The sequence below is a fragment of the Onychostruthus taczanowskii genome, unplaced genomic scaffold (assembly GCF_017590055.1).
Source record: "Onychostruthus taczanowskii isolate IOZ18803 unplaced genomic scaffold, ASM1759005v1 scaffold6, whole genome shotgun sequence".
Lineage (NCBI taxonomy): Eukaryota > Metazoa > Chordata > Aves > Passeriformes > Passeridae > Onychostruthus > Onychostruthus taczanowskii.
The window spans coordinates 11,860,819-11,881,397 of NW_024503679.1; the positions used below are offsets into that span (position 1 = coordinate 11,860,819).

Here is a 20,579-nt window from a genome sequence, read left to right on the forward strand (position 1 = left end):
AACCATACCTGAAAATTCTGGAAAAGTTCTGCACACAGAGCTTCATATTTTTCAAGCTCTTGTTCTGGACGGTCAAGCACTGGCCTTGACCTCAATTTATTCACATCTGTCTCCAAGTCACAATCCTACAAAAGCAGAATTAGAAAAGCACGTGTATTACACCTGCCCCATGAGATTACCTCAACCATCAGTGAATTGAGGATAAAAACAGTGCCTGAAACTTTCAGTCCAGGGCTGCTGTGCATTAATGTGCAGCCTCACCCATATCAGATGTGAGAACCAAAGCCAAACTGTATCAAGCATTCAGCTATTACATTACAAAAAACAAACAAACAAAAAAACAACAATGACAAAAAAAAACACAACAAAAACAACAAAAAACCACACCAGGAAAAGTTGGAGCAAGAGGAAAGGATGAAGACATGGCATTGATGACTGGGCATTGCATTACATTACATTACAGCATTATTCAAATAATTCAACATGTCTGTGTCCCACCAAATGCCGTCAAAGAAATTATTTGCTTCTGACAAACAGATTAATTTCCAAAGGTGTTATTAAAAGAAAAAAGTAAAATTGCCTGAATGCACAAGTGCCCATGGCATTTCGAACCCTGAGCCACACTTGGGTCACAAAGAGTCTGAAGTGTTGTTTGGGCAGAGATGAAAGGGCAGTGAAGACCCGCCAGAAACATCAGCTCAGGTGAAAAGGATTTGCCACTGACAGCATATTGATGCATAAGAAGCTTCAAATTTTGGATGGAAAAGAATAGATGGTCGATGTGGTGATTTTTATTTTCATAGAATTCTGAACAGCTCCTGATGGAAGGGTAGAGCCAAGTTTCAGTTTGGTTGGTGCTGCTAGCATGCATGGATATGTGTTATGTAGCTGTGAAAATGTTTGCAAATCACATCAATACCAGCAAACGTTGTGCAAAAGATCTTAAACATCAACAACAAAAAAAAAAAGGGGTCTAAACTGAAAGTTCATTATCCATTCCCTGCTTGCTTTCCCTTTAGCAAGGTTTTTTCACAGGAGATATATGACCAGCAAACCAGACAAACAGTATTTAAAACTCATATGCAGAATAAGCTCTTAGGCAAAAAAAAAAAAAAGACAACCCCAAAACTGCTTACATCTACTTGGTAAATCCTTATGAATAATGAAATAGTTCAGAAGCATAGAGGAGCTGTTACTGAATGAATAACTAATTAAAGAAGGAGATAAATCCACTATGAGCCTTATTCCTAATGAGCATCTTGACGAGCTCTAATAGTCAGATAAAAACAGTCAGACAGGGCCAAGTTAGGACACTCAGATAATAGGGGGGGGGGGGGGTTAACCTCCTTTTTTTACTGAGTGACATCAGTTTAATATTTGAGGAGAAAAAGACAGGACAAGTAATAAGAACTCTTTCGCAGAAGCCTCAATCATTTCTAATTAGACTGTATTTGCAACTTCATTTCTTTAATTTGCTTTCCCAAGCCACTTTATGTGGATAAGACTTATTAGCAGCATCCACTACTTCACATTTGCATATGAGCTAGTTTGTATTTTCACAACAGAAAAGTTTGCACCCTCATCCTCAGCTGGTAGAAGTTTTTTTTGCCGGTTAGGCCACTGCAGGGAGAGTGCTAAGGGCGAATTTAGAGAAGTCTTGAATAATTCATTGTATTATTTGTCTGTGTGCAGCAGCAAATAAAGAAGGAATATAGGTTCAAATGCACCAGCTGTGGCTTAAAAGAACTAGCCTTTTTCTCAGGATAGCTGCACAGCCCAAATATACTCTGATATGGGAATAAAGAGGGGGTTAGCCTTTCCTAGATGATAAATCAATTTTCCCTAAATGCCATTTTCCTGGCATATGCCTAGCAGATCAAAGATCCACCATTTATTCCTGACTGTGGATGTGATTCTGGGCAGTCTCTGTGCAGGAACCAAACCCCCTCCACCCTGGGTGACAAGCATGAAAATGAATAGAATAAATGCAGGGCACTTTTTAGTGAAAGTCAGTGCATTCTCCTTTCCTTTTTTCAAGTATCATCCTATTATCCATGTAGTGTGTTCACGTGGGACCACATGCATGTCTACAATCTCTGCTTAGATAGTCTTTCAGGGTGTCAAAATAGACAAAATGTTTTATTTTCCAGTATGTAGACAACGATGGGAACTATGGCTCGTATACCTACTTCCTCTTTACTCTCCACATCCTCATTATCCCAGTCTTTTTCAGCCTCTTCCTCTCCTTCACTTTCACTGTCATCTGCAGAAGTAGGAAGGAGACAGAGACAAAGGTGTTCAACCCAATATCCCTCTCACACCCCACAGAGAAATACATGTAAATTCTTCTATGTGTGCCACACAGTCCACAACCCACCACAACCCTGATTAAAGCAAATCCCATTTGTTAATCTCATATAAATGAATTTGGCACTAATTCACCCAGTTTTTAAAGCTCTGTTCTCTTGGACTCAAGTGCTGCCTTTCAAAACCATGACAAATGTCCCCATGATATGGATCCAACTCATTTTACAAAGCAATACAGAGATGTTCTGCTTGGTTGCAATGATATTACAGGATACTCTTAATCTGTATTATCTAGATTAGGGTGTTTTACTGCTATGATTGTTACAGTATTTCAGTATCTTCCACATAAAATTGAATGTAGCAAAAATTGCTTCTGTGTATTATGGAGCCTTTTCTGCAGAGTAACTGTCCTGCCTGTACTTGAGCTCTGCTTTCCAGCAAGAGCTCCCATCTTTTACTCATGCAGCATGACTGCTATCTGCTTTTACTTCAGAAAGGGAAAAGGATAATAATTCTTGCAATTCTTTACTGAAAAGCCTGCAGGGCAGTTTTTACCCCCACAAGCAGCCAATGCACAGGCACAATTATGTCTGCCTGCTATTGGAGAGCAATGCCATCTCCAGCCTCTGCTATACCCACTCAGCTCCTTTATTTTTTGGATAATATATTTTTTTTCCTTTTCATCTCTCATTTATCCTCCAAACAGACTCTTGCAGCTTCAAGAAGACCTGGGAGTAATTTTTTCTCTACTGACTGACACTGTAGGTTATTAGATTAATTCTAACTGTAAAGCTCAGGATTATGCCAAGTCTCCCTTCCCTAGATATCACACTTAATTCTTATGTCATGCTCCTTTTCCTCCTGCACTCACCCTTCAGCCATTTACCTTCAGATCCCTCACATGGAGGTTCAGCACTGGCATTCCCAGGAAGAGGGAAGGAATAGGAACTTCTTACAGTCACCACAGGCAGATGCTCCTTGGGATAGCACTTCCTCAGAATATGAGTCGCAGTACTTATGATAGGATCCAGATTTTTACAAGATAAACAGTCCTAAGAAACAAAGGAGAACTACATTAAGAATAGTCTTTTACAACAGTCTTCCCTGTCATAATCCCCCAGAGCAGAGACACTCTTCTGGTGAGAACATAATTCCCTTCACCACCCATGATTCACACCCATAAACTGCAGCAAAACATCGTAATCTTGGTTTTCCAGACCTAGAAGATTTCCAGGTTTACTCTTGAAAAAGTCTTGTTATGTGTATGTTTTGGCTGCCAAAACATGCCAAATCTGTGTTTCTGCAGCTTCAGCACAACTAGACCCAGAATCATGCCAAAACTAAACTAGAGATAAACTAACAGAAACAACACCACTATTTCAGTGTATTCAGGGTACACAATGTCTTCTCAAAGAGAATACACTCCTACTGTACTCTATTCTCTGTGGTTACATCATTAGGCCCAAGAGCTATTCTGAAAGATCACTATATATTACCTAATCATAAAATAATTAATAACTGCAGTATCCCACAATTTCTACTGCCATAATCCAGTGGAGAAAATAGACATATAAGAATTTTTTTACAGCCCAGGTACACTTTGAAGACGCAGAATATTTTGTATTTTTGTTGTATTGTTGTGCAAGTGAGCTCCTCAGACTTTTGTTGCGAAGAAACCAAACCAAAATCCCCACAGAACTAAAGAAAGACCCCCTGAGACATCATAGAAGTGATGTATGTCTTCATACATCACGGTGTATGTCTTCAATATAACAGAGTTAGGAAGTTTGGATGAAGGAATTATACTGCTGCACAAAGGCAAAGTTGTTTAAAACCTCAGAAAACCCAGCCCTTGGATTTGCCCAAATGCAGCACATCCAAAGCACAGCCTCCATCAGAGTGACTGAATCTTAAGTGCAGTATTCTACCCAAATTCACAACTTTCACTCTGCCTCTCAGCACATTTTCTTCAGTGGTTTGGAGCTAAGATTGAGCTCATCAAAACAAGAATGCAACTTAAATAAGCAGCATGAATATGCTACAAGGCAAAAGAGAACTATTGTAATACATTCTACTACCATTTCATCATTTTGCATCCCTTCGGTAGAGATAAAACAGAAAAACCAAGAGGGGAGAACAGATACTTTGCACCATTGCCTGACAGCCTATAGTCAGCATTTGGGCTGGACAAAAAAAAACAAACCAATCAGACAATCCAAGCATTCAGCAGAACCAAAAGAATGTAAACAACAACAAAATGACCATTGCATCACAGGTCCTGCCTGACTAACCTCATCTCCTTCTAGGATAAGGTGACACTGTTTAGTGTTGGACTTCAGAGTGCTGGGTTAATGATTGGATTCAATCTTAAAGGCCTTTTCCAATCTAAATGATTCTGTGATAAAGTACTATATTATAATCAGGAACAGGAAAATGGCTGTACTTGGGTTCTTTTGGTTGGGGAGGATTTTACTGTTTTCTCATGTATGATTGAATGGCATTATAAGATTCAGTGGGATTAACCAGCATTCCTGTAGGGAGGCTAGAAAAAAAAAATCATCTAAAGCTGACATGCTTACAAGAGTCACTACAAGAATTTTAATATGTATTTCTGGTTTTCTGGCTGTCTGGAATTAGGGGGAGAGAGAAGGAAATTATAAAAGCATCTCCCAGGAAAGTTTTATTATGGGTAGAGCAAACACCAAGGAGAACTGGTTTCTATTTCTGTATCAATTTATTCACTCCTTCATATGGTTCCCTTTGTTTGCTTGTTATTAAAGGAAAGATTAGGAAAGTTTGTCTACATGTGGGAACAAGCTAATATTCTCAACAGTCTACTAGTTCAGTTTACTAAAACTGATCTGGTTTTGCTCAAACAGTGAATGCAGGACTGTTTAATTGACTGCCTTGAGACAACCTTCTTAATTCATTGCCAAGCGAATTTAAAGAGTCAAGACCAAGGCATGTTCATCCAGACAATGAACTTCCACGCATGGAGTTACTCAGTGATGCTATTTGGAAGTCATTTTTCTGTGCAGCAAATTAGCTCACAAGTGCAAACAAGCCTTCAGATACCTTAGAGGGAATTTGTGGGACTGTTTTCATTAGTGCTCATAAAGTGCTCTCAGATTCTGAGGCAACACTGTTTACAAATGGCTGAAAATGATTACATCAGTGTATTGGAAAAGCCCTTTTTACTGACACCTGGGAAGCAGACAGGAGACTGCTCTGTATGTGTGTAAGCTATCCCATTTATTTTGTAGTGAGATAATGTGAATGAGGGAAGAGTAAATCCTTAGCTCAGAAAACTCATGGAAAGCTAACCTGGATTCAGATCTGCCTTTTAATCTCCACATAATCATTTCTCCACTGAATCTGGAATAGGACAGATATTATGGTATGTGATATATAGAAAAAAAAAAAAAAAGGAAGTTTCAATATGATAGTAAGACAAAAGGTAGTGATGCTGATTGATGCTCCTACTGGCAAACAGAGTGGAATATAGGATAATATTATCCTAGAGTAGTAGGGGAGGCTGAAGAGAAACAAGGCAAGCTTAAGAAACCAGATGGAAAAGTGATAAAGTATCAAGATAACATTCCATGCAGCAGTATCTCCTAAAGCACATACAAACCTGTTTTCTTGTCTCAGAGTAGGCAGCTCTGTCACTTCACACAAAACCAGACAATGCTATGTGAATATACCATTTAACTGTCAGGAAAATCTAAGTGCAGCTAGGAAAAGAGAATGGGAACAGAAAGTACTTCCTTTCCATGAATGGTTTCATTATCTATAATTATTTTTTATTCCGGGTAGGAGTAGAATTCAAAATATCTCTAAATTCCCCTAAAATATCTCTAAATTCTCCTCAAATTGAGTAGCAGTCACTTCTAATCTATGTGAGGTGACAGTTTTTGAACTATTGGCTCCTCCTATAAAGAAACAAGCTTAAGGGCTATTAAAAGCTCAGGTATTTCACCTGTCCATCAGCCCAGACAATAGGCAGTCAGAGAGGCTTCAATTGAAAACCAGCCTTGTAAACAGAATTTCCACTGAGTTTGTTTAAAACAAACCCATCCTAGCAAAACTGTTTTCATTTCAACAAATGTGTGTATAAGAAAAATAAAAGAAACAAACAAAAAACTTTAGAAGTTTCAGCAGAACTTTTCTAGCCAGATTTTCACATCTTAAAAATCTCATTAGCTACTCAGAGTTTGGTCCAGGTTAATCACAAGAGCCAGTGCATTCCCTGAAGGCACTAAAATACGGTCCACACACACAGAGTCTTTGCTTTCCCAATCAGGAGTTGTCTTGTCCAGTCTTCATCTTTTTTTCTCTTACTACAGCCTGTTGTCCATCTCAGGAGACAAGATTTCCCATCTTTCTCTCATGAAAATAATGAAGATTTGTATGGCAGCAGCAGCCTCTACCTCAGGTTACATAGGGAAGAGCAGGAGTGAGATCTCCTAGGGCTGCCAGACTCCTGCCAACACTTCATGTCTTGGAGAGACACTGCAAGACTGACAATATCCCAAAGAAGCAGAGAGAGAATACCGAGCTTTGAATCTATTAACCTTGGTTATTTCTTGTCCAAGGTCTCCCTAATAGCACACACTAGGGAAAAAAGCAAACTGGAGGCCCCTGAAGCTGTCATTTCTGCTCCACTTCTGACCTTTGGAAGGATTAGCTTTATCAGTGTTTACTGGAGCCTTAGGATGTCATTTCCTGTTTGTGCACCCAAGGTGACCCCACGTTTGCACTTGCCATGGAGTTGCTCCAGGCTGAACTATCAGGAGGTGTTAGCTCAGAAAGCTTCATGGGCTGTGGGAGGCTCTTGAGAGCGAACATCCACCCTTCCAGCAGCTGTTTCCATCCACCCTATTCACCTTTCTTCAGACCAGATCATGAACAGAGGCCATAATCCCTTGGGAGGTCTGTTGGCTCTGGCCACCTCATCCTACCTAAAGAAAAGGTCAATTCTTCATGAGGAAAGTGAAGTGAAAAATTCCAGAAGTCTCCCATACACTGCTGGTAAGAAATGACTCACAGAAGAATCCTTCATGACAGTGATGGAAAAGGGGAAGAAATAAACACACTGAATCATAAGGCAATGGATTTTTTTTTTTAAGGGAGAAGGAGACAGGCTTTTCTTTCTGATGGTTCTAGAGTGAGACAATGCATAACCAGTAAGAATGACATTGGAAACACTGCTATGGAATCACAAGGTGATTTTCTCTAAGGTCAAAGCAAGCTCAGGAAGCGTTTTGCTGAGAGACTGAGGAAACCCTCACTGTTCTGTGGATTACAGACATCTCATCTGCAGGATCATGGCATCTTTCTTGAACTCACATTAATGTTTCACAGGATAAAAAATTAACCTCCTGAAAAAGTGTTGATGGATGTTTCTCATTAGGAAAGGCTTGGCTAAATGAGCCTTTTGTTTAAAAGGCTGATTGAGTGGAATTATCTGGTTATTGTAAAGGAAAATCTCACAAAAGACCTAAGCAATTCCCCTATAAGAGATATTCCATTATTCTTCAGGAAAAGAAGTCCAAGCAGGCAGCAGGATGCACAAGGAAAGAGAAAAGAAGCACTAAAAGCATAAACTAGGATTCCCATAGGAATTAAGATCTGTTTTAAACTGAAACATTTCAGCTTTCCTAAAGTACTAACTTTGTAAAAGTCAATAGTTTTTCACGTAATCAGTTTTTTCATTTATATGTCCTACCCTGAATTTATATAATGATGGAATTTCCTGCAGTGGGATGTAGAACCCAATCCTAACCATCAAATCACCTCATTTAAACACAAAAAGCACCATTTACCTGCACACTTGTGAAGAGAATCTCCATTCCCCGGGACCCAAGGAAAGTCTCCCTGCCCAGCTGGATGTTGGTGATGTACTTTAGGCAGAGCAGGAGACCCCTACGAATGTAAATGTAGTTGTTGGAGACATCGTTGCGATGCCAGTCTTGGTAGAGCCTCAGCAGTTCACCCAGGTATCCTCTGTTCACTGCCCGGCGGCTGTTTGACTCTGAAAAGGAGAAAAAAGCTGAATTAAACTCCTTCCTGCTTGGTAATTGTGGCTACTCAGTGCTTGAACCCAGAATTTAACACCTGCTCAATCTGGCTTAACAGTCTCAGTTTAAAAAAAAAAAAAATAGAACTTTTTTTTTAATTTAAAATATTGTTTGCTAAACATGGCCGATGTTCTTGGAACACTACATGGGAAATAAAAAACCAAACAACAAAAAACACAACAGTGTCCTATCTGGAAACAGGAACCTTCCAGATGAACCAACCTATAAGTCTGTATGTATCTCCTTCCAAGTGCTAATAAACTTAATTCCAGTTGCAGCACCACAAGATTCCCTGAAACTACCAAAGCTCCTGAGGAGTGAGAAAAGCTGAATAAAGTAACAGCATAAAATCTTCACCACAGTGCTGTACTTCAGTCCTGAGAGAACACCTTGCTGAGATCAACAAATTCAAAAACCTTGTGGCTGTACAGTCCTGTCACAGCCAGAGAAATTATGTTTAACTTCTAAACGTATTCCCACAAAAACCTGTATAATGAAAGCCATGAATCAAGAGATTCTGGACACCCACAGTATTTAAAAATTAACAAAACACCAACATGAGCAATAGCAGTTGGGGCTTCTTTTCTGTTGCTTCCTGGCTCCAAGATTTTAAAGGTCACATTCAGGTAGTGCTTAAAGGTTATACTGCATGGGCAAGAAAATTACAAAAAAAAAAATTTAAAAAAAAATAAAACTTTTAAGAGCTTGTGATATAATACAAATCCTACTAAGTTTCTAAAACACATCCCTTCACCTACTGCATTCCTTGCCTGGCCCTCAGGACAAACATGAAGCCAAACCAGACCCCAGGCTCCCTCCCTTTAAACCAACCCTGCCTAAATTCTCCTGACTGGTCCTGACATTCCTTGCTGTGACACGCATTAAGAGCTGTCAGGAGCTCAGTAATCAACTGGGGGCAGGTAGCATATGTGAGGCAGGAGCTCAGCTCTCTGAATAGCAATCAGCACTTGCAGCTCACAGCAGATGGCTCTTGGTACCAGAGCTGGTGGGCTCCAATCCATTTCCACTTCATTAAACAAAGTGCCAGAGCCTCTCACACCTGGAACTTTAAAGTCATCAGTGGGGATTCATGGGACAGGAGAATTAGCTAGAGGTTAAGGGAGAGAATAGGAAGATGCTGCCTGAAGAAAACCAGCAACAAGAGAAGCCATGGAAGGAATGAGCAGGAAGCAGGGTGGGCAGCAAACCTCAACCCCAGCAATGAAGTAGATGGAGACATTGAAAATGGAAAGAAGTCACCTGAAGTCATCTCAGTCTCCTCTCTGTAGTAAATGAGCAAACCCTCAGCTGAAGAAGGGATTTGAGGGTTTTCCTGCTACCTGGCCTGGTCCTGCAATTTTCTCTACCGTTGGCACCAACCAGCACCCCCAGCCAAGGCTGCCAACTCATTTTAATGCTGCTCTGCATCTCCCCACCACCCTGCTGTCATGGCCCTGCACTGGCCTGCTGGTCCCACAGCAATTCCAGTCCCACACAGCTCTACCCAGGCTCCCACACCTTGGCCTGCAGCTCTCTAGCCCTGCCTCCCCTTGCTGGTAACCTCCTACACCAACTCTGCATTCTGAGGTTCAGTGGCTGTCAGATGGAGAAGGTCACCCTCCTCCTCTGACCTTCACTCTGCATTTCTGTTTTATTTTTGACTCTCTGTGAGAAAACTTTAATTGCTTGAGAATCCCTTATCAATCCCAATGATTTTTTTCATGATTTCCTGTTAATCCTCAACCAGCTGTCATGTTTACTAACCTGCAGGATGACTAACCCCTTAAATCAGTCAATCTTCCTTGAAGAATTACTCAGAAAGATCTGTAAAAGTCAATAAGTGTATAAAACATGACAAGAAGAACAGAGTTGGAGAGCATAAGGTAGGGACAATTTAGATCAGACTCAGAGCTTCCCTGAGCTGTTCAGGGACAGATGAAATTGGACTAGATCTAGGCTTTTATAGCCTCTAGCACACAGAGCTTGAAGTCTAAGCTTTCTGTGTCAATGTCAATAGGAAGAGGGAAAAACTGGGAAACACTGTGTGTAAAGATTCTTGGGGAATTTGTTGGGAAAAAAAAATCTCTCAAAGTGTGTCTGTGGTCTTTTAAGACAAATGTCCACATTTGAATCTCAGCTCCATAGGGACCAAAACACACAACTGTCCTCTGCTTTAGTTTTAATACTCATTGAAAAGCATGGAGGAAGGTGAGCAGAATAATTTTGCTGTTTCCTCACATATTTTCTGTAGTACTTCTGTAGTGCTTTCAGGATCAAAACAGTCTCTTCAAAATGAAGCTGAGATAGTCTATTCTGTGAGAAAGAGACGGAGAGGCAGGACTAGATTTCCCTGAACCCTTTGATCAGAAGCAACGAGAATTAATCGCTGAAGGGGCAAAAAACACATTAATTTTGTTTCTCCTGTCTGATTTCATTGATTCTCCTCTGCTCTCCTGTGCTGTCAGTGTTTTTTCTTTATTTTTCCTTCCATTTTTTCAGTTCTATAGTCAATAAAGTAGTGAATAAATGAAACAGGAAGTATGCCAGGATCTCCAGAAGGCAGAATGGAAAAAGGAGGCCTCCCCACCTGTCTGTGTCTGTTGGTCTCTCCATCTAGGGATGCACCAGCATGGGTATCTATCTATATTTTGGCACAAATACAGATGGTGGAAATGAATCATACAGGTACAAGCAGCACTGCACAGATTTGTAGGCAGCAAGAACCACCCCTCCTGGAGTGAGTGGCTACAGTCTGTGTGCTAAGTGGCAAAATGTGCTGGCTTTTGACCCTCTTCCTGATATTCTTTAGTTAGGCCCTTTTCCTCTCCCTGGGCATGGTCAGTGGCCAGTGGATACAGAAGTTTTCCTGCCATGCAGCTTGCAGAGGTGCCCAGGAAAGGTTCTTTCTATTTTGAGTGAACTGAAGGGATTCCTGTCTCATGAGGCCATCAGTAGGAATTCAGCACCAAAGCCAAAAACACCGTTTTGGCTAAAGACTGGGCTGATCAGTGGCCAAAGCTGCACTAACAGCAAAAATCTGACTATACATCAACCACTTGAATCTATCCATATCCACAGCCATTGTGTGAACTCTCCCTCTACAGCTGCTGGATGTGTGGCACTGACCTCCCCTTGAGGGACAGCTCCCAAAGTTACCCCTCAAGGCTGAGGAATCCCTTGCCTGACACCAGACATGCATGACACCTGAATCACCGAGGCAGCTCACCAGAAACATCTGACATGTGTCTCCAGCCAACAAGCAGAAGCCTCAAATGGTTGAAGTTACGTCTAAATTCGCAAGAGGATCTCACTAGAAAGAAATCCCCAGTTTTGACAGAATGCTCATTCTGTGGTGGGACCCTAAACTCAGGTTTTCAGTCTAGGAGATGAAAGCCTCATGACCACCAGTGCTACTGCAGACATTTCTGAAGCCCTCTTTGCAATCCTGTCTCCTTTGAAGTGTTTGCCAAGAACACAGGTACCACTGGAAAACATGCAGTGTATTTAATCAAAAACTGAATTACAGTCAACCTGAAATATGATGAGCAATGCACTGCTTACCAGGCAGAACAAAGAGATATTTATCTTACTATCTGTTGAAATCTCTTTGTTGATGCCACTCAGCTGATTCATTATGCCAAGAACATACATTGCTACAGCTTGGAGATAAGAAAACTCTGCTAAATTAACCCTATGGCCCCTAAAGCTGTGAAAGGAATAGGAAAAACTCCAACTTCCCCACTCTGCTCTAGTGATTGCCTCTTAGGAATAAAAAGTGCAAGATATTTCCTACAGCAAAGAGAACACAGCTGTTTCATTTGGTCATTGAGAGGCCATTTTTGCAGAGAAAAGCACAAGGGCTCTCTAGAGAAACAAAGTTAATTGTCCCCATGAAGAAACCGAGTCACACAGGAAGTGCTGGGATCACTTCTGACCCAGTGGGCTCTACAGCAAGAAGGTACCATTAGCTCAACTCATGTTGGAAGCCAGAAGGCTGCCCTGTAGTTTTGCCTTAAGCAGTTTCCTTTTCCTTCTTTGCTTTTCAGAAAAGCAGAAATAGAATTTAAAAAAAATTATAATAGCACAAAATCTACAGTTTGATTTTTTTCTGACTGAAGTGTTTTGAAAGAGTTTTAATAAGGACACCAGAATTTGGAAGACTTCCTCAAATTCAGGCAGTGAATTTACAGAAGCCAGATCATCACTAGAGGCACAAACACTGCCCATGCCAAGACAAGGAGGCAAACAATCATCATTAAGGATGTCAGCAGAGAATAATGCAGCTCCTCAATACTTAGTTTTCATTACACCTACCCTGAGAGCATCAGGAAGTTGTCATGCCCCAGGAGAAAAAATCAATACTTTTCTCTGGACCACTGAGCTACTTTCAGTTTGGAAAGTATGTCTATGAATGAAGAGTCTTGGGGAAGGGAATATAAAGGACATAAAAAAATTATTTTCTTTCCCACAAAGTGGCTCTTCTCAAAGAGATGCAAGTATAGAATGAAGACCGTTTGCATTCTAAAATTCAGCAAGAAAACACAGGCAATGCTTGGTTTAGATTATCATGAAAGGAACTGCAAAATTCAACTCTGATCACAATACCTGACAAGATGTGATCACGGATTTGGAGCCAGGCTGACACTGGAGTTTGAATCCAGAGATGGATAATAAGGATTTCAATGGATGATGAGAGCTGGGCAACTGGTGCAGCATGAGGCAAATCCCAGATATTGTGCTGCTGGCTACAGGAACTGGGATGGTTTAACAATGGGGTATTTCGACTCAAGATCAAAGACCTGACTCTCTAGATCTGTTGTCAAGCATTATGAATACAGTAGCAGAGAGTGCAGGCCTTTCACACTGCCTAATCTGCTTCTGTGCTAGAACGTCACTTTCTCCTCCTCAGAGTTACTTGCCCCTCCTTGATGCCAACATAAAAGGAAAAGAATGACAATGATTATTTTATCCCAGCAGCCACAAGATATTTTTATGGTTTGATAAAAGAAAGTGGGCAAAAGGTTAAATAAAGGTTAGTTGATGGAAGATGGGGAGGAAAGAGTAGGAAAATGAAAGATTAAAAGCTGTGAAAGAAGGTAAAGACAGCAAAAGAAGGGAGATTTAGAAAGAGAGAAGGGAAAGGCCATCAGTGGTAACTGCTGTTAACACACAAAATGGTCTTGATGAAATCAACACCATCAGGAGGTCACCACAACCTGTCTTTTTAAATTGCTCATTACAATTTTACCAGGCAAGCATTGCACCAAGGGCCCTGCCTGTTTCCCCAGCCTTCTCCCTCAATATCTGCTCAGCCAATGCCTCTGAGAGCAGCTCGAGCTAATTTCCTTACAGACATGCACGCCGGTAATTCTGGGAAGCACAGATAGTCGGGAATAACAAACACGACCAAAATTAGATTAAAATAACCTGCTGATAAACAAATTACTCACCCAAAATACACATTGGATTAGGCACGGTGGAGATCCCTATAATCACATCGCCACCGTGTGGCTCCTGCTCCCTCACATCCCCTCCAGCCTCAGCACCCCTGGCTCGGGTTTGCCTGCGCTTGGGCAGCAGGTGTCCAGCTTTATTCCACTGACCCCAACCTGGGAATGGTTTGCCTGGTTTATTCTGGGGTTTGGAGTCACTAAAAGCTCCCATGGCTAGGAGTGCCCTGGAGGGCATCCCACATATGCTCAAACAGGGTTTCCAGCCCCCCTCCACACCTTGATCTCAAAGACACAGGAGCGCTCCACAATGAGCTCCTCAGGCCTTAATACAGAACTGAATCAAGATATGAAGACACAAGTAGAGCAAAGCCAAAGGAGGCTGGGAAAATTTGCATGTTCACTCTGGGACAGAGATAAGAGATTTTGGCAAAGTTGCAGTGCCTCACCCAATCTCAGTTTATCTATAGCTATCAGGATCTGCCTCCTCCTCCCCACTCTGGCCTGTAGTGAGCACCTAGAAATTGAAGGAGGAAGAATGGACATGAGTAACACTCAAAGTTTGACTGTAACATCAAAGAGAAAGACAAAAAAAAAAATCTCCTGATGCTCCCACAGCAATTCAGCACCACTGTAGATATTTACCAATTAGAATGTTCAGCCTTATTATAAATTCAGAGTTAAGATGGTGGAGAGACAGCAGATTTTAAAAAGGCAGCCAGGCAATGGAGGAAGAACTTGCTGTGAGCTGTTTGCTGAGTGCACGTTCCCATGGCAGGTGGTGAACAGCACCTGGGAGAGAAGCATGCAAGGTCTGGTAAAACACTCTGGGATGTTTGCAAAGAGATAGGTCAGGAGTGAGAGACTAGCTGATGATCAGACAAGAAATGTCTTCTCCATATCAATAATCTGAGCTTTCACTGATCAAAAGGTGCAGCACTGCCATTAGAAGAGACTTAAATTTCTACTCCTCCATTATCCACCAACTCTTTGACTACCACCAAGTGACAATCACTCGATACAGGAACACAGCACAACCAAGGTCTCTCATGTCTCACTGGGCTTCCAAGCATTTATTCCATGTTGTGGATGAAGCACAAGTTTATTGTGCTCCTTCACTTACTTCTTTAGACCATTTTATACTTCCCCCTGAAACACAACAGCAACAATTTCCCAGGTCCATCTGGGTTGGTAACTTTTTCTTACACTGATGTCTCTTTCCCAGGCATATCTTGCTCCTTGCAGTTATGCACCTGCTAAGTGAGCATTTACCATCAGCTTCTGTTAGGAGGGAGACAGAAGCCAAACAGTTTCTAGCCAGCCATGGCTCTGGAGGTGGACAAAGTCTCAAGTGGAAGCCTGAGATGAAGATGGATGTTTCTGACTCCATCGGGGAGACACACTGCCATCTGCCTGCTCCCTTTAAAACTGCTTTGTCAGTGCAGCTCTGCTAAAAGCAAGAGGGACACTGAACGTCCAGCACAGCCCCGTGTATAACCATAATCCCCTGGATCTTTTTGGGCTGAAACACTCAAGGACAGGCCTGCAGGGATACCCCCAGATTGCCATGTTCTTGTCCTCTCTGTTTTACAGCCTTCAGCAACATCAAAACAGAATCCCCCACTGTTTCCCAGCAAGGTTTTCTCAAAAAAAACCCTCACAATAATCAGTCCACCACTTCACTACTGTGCCATTTTCCAGGAGTCCTGCCTTCTGTTTAGTTTGCATCCAAACTAAAACATGCTCAAATGCCTCTGGGTCCTTTTCTGTGTACAGCTTCACCCGTGCTTTCATAACCAATTTTCAAGTGCTGTAGCATTCACCAGATTCCTACCTTTCCAAGAATCCCTGCACCATTGAGGCCAGGGCCACAAACATGTTAACTATGACAAAGAAAGATGTCCTGGTGCAATCCGGAAAAAGAATTCATCTCTCTTCCAAGCATGGGGAATTTATCTCAAGGAACCAGAGCTGTTTCTCACATCTCCTGACCCACACTTCCCAAAAGACACAACCTGCTCATTTGTATGCAGCTATCAGAGCAGACTGCTCCAAAAGCCTGGAGCTTCTCCTGCCCTGAACCACAGGACAAGGAGAAAAACAGAATACATTCTTGGCCACTTAGAATTGCAGAAATCATCCAAAAAACACCTGTCAGGCCAACTTCTGGTACATGATGCTCTATTGGATTTTACAATATCAGCACCATTTCCTAAATTCCAGCTCCAGTACCTTAAAAAAAAAACAAAAACAACCTGAAAATAGATGACGTCTTCCTAAAATCACTTTACCATTCACACCCAAACAGCATTGCTGTTATTTACATCCTTTTTCTCCCTTTCCATGGAAGAAACAACAAATTGGGAAAGGAAATAAGTATTTGTCACTGGCTGGAGAAATTCCCCATTCCTCCCATTATACCAAGCCCCAGGACAACCAATGGTCTCTAAATACTCAAAATGAGGGTCCAGCCTGGCTCCCTGGGTGCTCAGGGCACCATCTCCCACAGGGCTGGGGCACTCCAAGGATCTGAACTGGTACAGGAGACTCCTGCACTACTGCCTCTTTCCTGTGCATTATCTTTTCCTGAAATCACTTTACCATTCACACCCAAACAGCATTGCTGTTATTTACATCCTTTTTCTCCCTTTCCATGGAAGAAACAACAAATTGGGAAAGGAAATAAGTATTTGTCACTGGCTGGAGAAATTCCCCATTCCTCCCATTATACCAAGCCCCAGGACAACCAATGGTCTCTAAATACTCAAAATGAGGGTCCAGCCTGGCTCCCTGGGTGCTCAGGGCACCATCTCCCACAGGGCTGGGGCACTCCAAGGATCTGAACTGGTACAGGAGACTCCTGCACTACTGCCTCTTTCCTGTGCATTGCTCTTTGGGACCAAGGGATGAGAGAATACCAAGGGAGAATGAGGTGCAACAGGATCATTCTGTCCAGCAGCACAGCACAGAAAGGAAAGTCAGAAAGAATACGAAGTAAAAAAGCTTACTTGATTTCAGCAGAGCTGCCAGAGCCCCAATGGCTGCCCTGGGGAAAGAAGAGAGATGGAGAAATAATGTCAATTTCTTCAGTAACTTTTGTAACCTTCATCTTCACAGTCTTCTGGGCCAGGCTTCCCAGATGGTCTAAACTGACACTTTATGATGGACTTTGACAGAACTGCAATGTTTTACACCAACAGAGGATCCAGCCTCTGCAGCTGACTCAGTTATTCTAAAAGCTCATTAGCCCTCTAGCTTTACTGTTACACTGATTTGTACTGACCATTAAAATTTAAAGCAACACCCACAAAGTGATCTAACAAGTCTTTAAACTGCTGCTCCAGAGCTTTTTCTTTGTACCAGAGACTTAGCACTTGCCCACTCCAGACACAAGTGCCTCTATCTGCATCAGCAGATAACTTCCATATCAAGCTGGGATATCAGTGTCAATGTTTCCAGCAAAATCTCACTCCTTTTTCTATTTTCTCAAAAAAGCTTCACCCCTATCCTCCCTCCCAGCTTAACTGAGAAGAAAACTGAATTTCTTTTAATTGAAATCATACCTTGCATTGCAGGGGTGTGTAGAGGGCCCCACTCAGAGGAGGACTCGTAGGAAAGGTGCTAAAGCTCTGTAGTAAGACTGCTTGCAGTGAGTAAGGGCAGGGACACACATTTCTGAGGACCTTCTGTGTCATTTCATTGTGCAGGTAAGCAAGGGAACCTGCCTGACTGGTTTGCCTGGGAGCTGGTCACTAACATCTGCAGCTTGAGAAGTTCAACTGAGATATCCTTGCTTCCCAGCTTCTGGAGGCAAGTTCCTTCCTCATGTGGTAAAATCTCCATCCCACTTGTCTCACAGAAGACCTTTTCCAGTCATGTTCTGCTGGAGCAAGATCCCTGTTCTAACACGGTTTACTGCTGTGAAGCTTCAAGTGCCCAGAGCTGATTAAATAAATACAGCTACAAAAACCTCCAGGTGCAAGGATTCCTCAAAATAGAATCTCTTTAATACAATTTTATTTGGGGATTGGTTTGTAAATTCCATACTGAGCCAATTATCATCCTACAGCAAATAAATAATTTTTTGTCACCAAGCCCCTGTTCTTTGTGTGTCCTAACAGCATCTGAGACTAAGATTCAAGAGCTGGTTCTTGCTAATACTGGGTCAGCATCTCTATCTAAAGTCGTTCTTTCATAATGAGTCTCTCAGAGTTCAACAATAGCTTTACAAACTGCAAAGAAATCACGTTCAAATACAGATAGAACAGGAGATCAGTAGCTAAAAATCTCACCAATGGAAGCACAGCCATGCTGTCATTACTTCCTTAGCTCCAACTGAACAGCAATCATTCAGATGGTGGAGGAGTAATGTCATCCCCCAGCTATTCAGCCTGCTCAGCAAAGGAACACTCTACAGCCACTGATCACTGAGTCTCTCCACAAGTTCAAAGCCTAAGACAAAATAAACAACTCTAAGCAAATTAAAATTCCACCCAGAGCATCTCCCAAAGCTCACACTCCAGCATGTCTTTAAAGAGAGACTGCTCTGCATACCTATATTTTACAGGCCTAATGTGATGTCTCAATCACCTGCTAGAGCAGCAGAGCAATGGAGGAATGACCAGAATATCTCTGGCTCCAGGCAGAAGAGTTCCCAGTATTTCCTCCAGGCATCTGTTTTATGTTGTAGGTGCTTATGAGCATTGCTAAGGGTTTCAGCAGAGCTACACTACTGTCATAAAGACAATGCTGCCAGCAAACCTCCCTTCAGACAATAAGTCAGCAAATCTGGATATTCCAATACTTTTGGGGGATGTCTATGAACCACATTGTATGCAGACAACTTCATTCATCCTCAAAGGATCCCAGAATTCCCAGAGCATGTTCTCAGTCTAATCTCCAGTTCCAGCTGTCCAGGTAGGGCCTAGGTGCAGGCCCAGTAGACTGACTCCAATGATTTGCATTGCTTTAGAAGAGATTTTGAGAGAAAAAGGAAAAGACACGATGATAAACTGCAAAACAGGTAAAATAATTTTAAGGGATAAAACAGACTTACAAGCATAGATGAAGCCAACCTAACCTGGTACCTTTCTTTGCTAAGAAAGCCAACTTCTTCTACACAAGGGAAGTGTGTACTTCAAGGGAATCTGTACTTCAAGAAAGCATTTGATATGATGCCACACTGAAAATTATTAGCCAAGCTGAAGAACATGGGGATTAGTGTAAGAATTACAGTGTGGGAAAGGAATTGGTTAAAGACTCAATGACAGGAGTTGTGCTGGAAGAGGAATTATTAGTCTAGAGGGAACTTGTGTGGAAGTTCAAGGATCTTTTCAGACTGATCTTATTTCAGCTTTTCATTAATGACCTTGGCACAAAAAGTCAGAGTATACTAACAAAATCTGCTGACCATGTGAAGTCAGGAACTGCTGCCAATAGCAGGGAGTTCAGAATATCTTTCAGGAGTAACAAGATGTTCTTGAGTTCTGAAGGAATAGAAATGTGATGAAATATAATAGTCAAAGTGCAAGGTTAAGCATTTAGGGTTTAATAAGGATTACTGTTATGACCAGGGGCTCATAATTTGGAAATGAGTAGAAGGACACCCTGGATATATGAGCCCATTAAGGGATAAGGACAAGCATAACCAGCAGGGTGACAACCATGAAAAGGACAGATCAGGTCTCAGAAAACCAGTGGAGAAGGGAGCGTGGACATTCTCATAGAAGGCTTCACCTGAACAGCTGTGTGCAGAACTCAGAAGGAACCATGCAGAAACCTGCCAAGGAAGTCATTATGGTACCAGAGACATAACTCATTAGGAGCTTAAAGTTCAGAGTTTAGTCACCTTAACAAAATGATAGCCAAGGGACAACTGGATTGTTCCCCTCAGACACACTGGGTGTAAAGAGAGATGTAAACACTGAGGAAGGCAGAGAGATACTTAGGCTGAGGAAAAAATTTGGCCCTAGGACAAATGGATATAAAATGGCCATGAATAAATTTAGCTGGAATTGAAAGGATGGGTTTTAAGCACTGGAAAATGAAGGCATGAAACATCCTCTTGGCAGCAATGGGACAAACAACCTAATGACTTTGAAAAGGCAGTCAGGATTGCTTATAATGGGACTGCCAGGCCCACTTGCCAACAAGGAAAGGGTCTGAGAAAAGTGACCCAGGAATGACTGTACCCCCATAGCCTTACATTTTAAACATAGATATAATGGGAATGAAATGAGAAACATGTACTCTAAGTGCAGAGTTAATCAGCCAGCCCAGAAAAGAGCAGCTGCATCAGCTTAAGATGGAAGTCCAAAGAGTCCAGTGTCCTGTGGCCAGCAGTGCCAAGGAAAGCATGCAAGGCCACAGTGCTAGCACTTGCAAAACAGATTCAAACTCCAGCAGCTTTCAGTCCAGAGATTCCATAAACTAGCGGTCGTGCCTTTGGGAGGGGTTTCAGCTCTTTGCTGATTTTGCTTCCATATATTTGCCTGAGAACTTCTGAACTTATGTAAACTCTTAGCATTCATAATTATCCTGAAAAAGGACTTCACACCTACATTTGTTTTAAGTTTGGACTTTCAATCAGCATTGTAATTTGCACATTAAGCCAGGTGTTAGCCACCCCCAGAATATTACCTATCTTTGATGCTGAACAAAACCAAACACACAAAACACCTTATGGGGAACAATAAATCAGAGAAGAGGAATAAAAGCAGAATAGGCTTTCACTGAAAGCAGC

General features: G+C 41.8%; 1 protein-coding gene across 1 annotated transcript in view; it reads right to left on the bottom strand.

Annotated features, from left to right (window-relative positions):
- AGBL1 (AGBL carboxypeptidase 1) overlaps positions 1-20,579 on the bottom strand; it is a 267,851-nt gene that overhangs the window by 206,120 nt on the left and 41,152 nt on the right. Inside the window, exons 6-10 of the mRNA XM_041418903.1 lie at positions 16,846-16,883; positions 8,133-8,341; positions 3,194-3,359; positions 2,190-2,263; positions 9-125 (exon numbers count right to left, since the gene is read on the bottom strand). Of these exons, the coding sequence (XP_041274837.1) occupies positions 9-125; positions 2,190-2,263; positions 3,194-3,359; positions 8,133-8,341; positions 16,846-16,883 (604 nt within the window). The remainder of the gene's footprint in view (positions 1-8; positions 126-2,189; positions 2,264-3,193; positions 3,360-8,132; positions 8,342-16,845; positions 16,884-20,579) is intronic.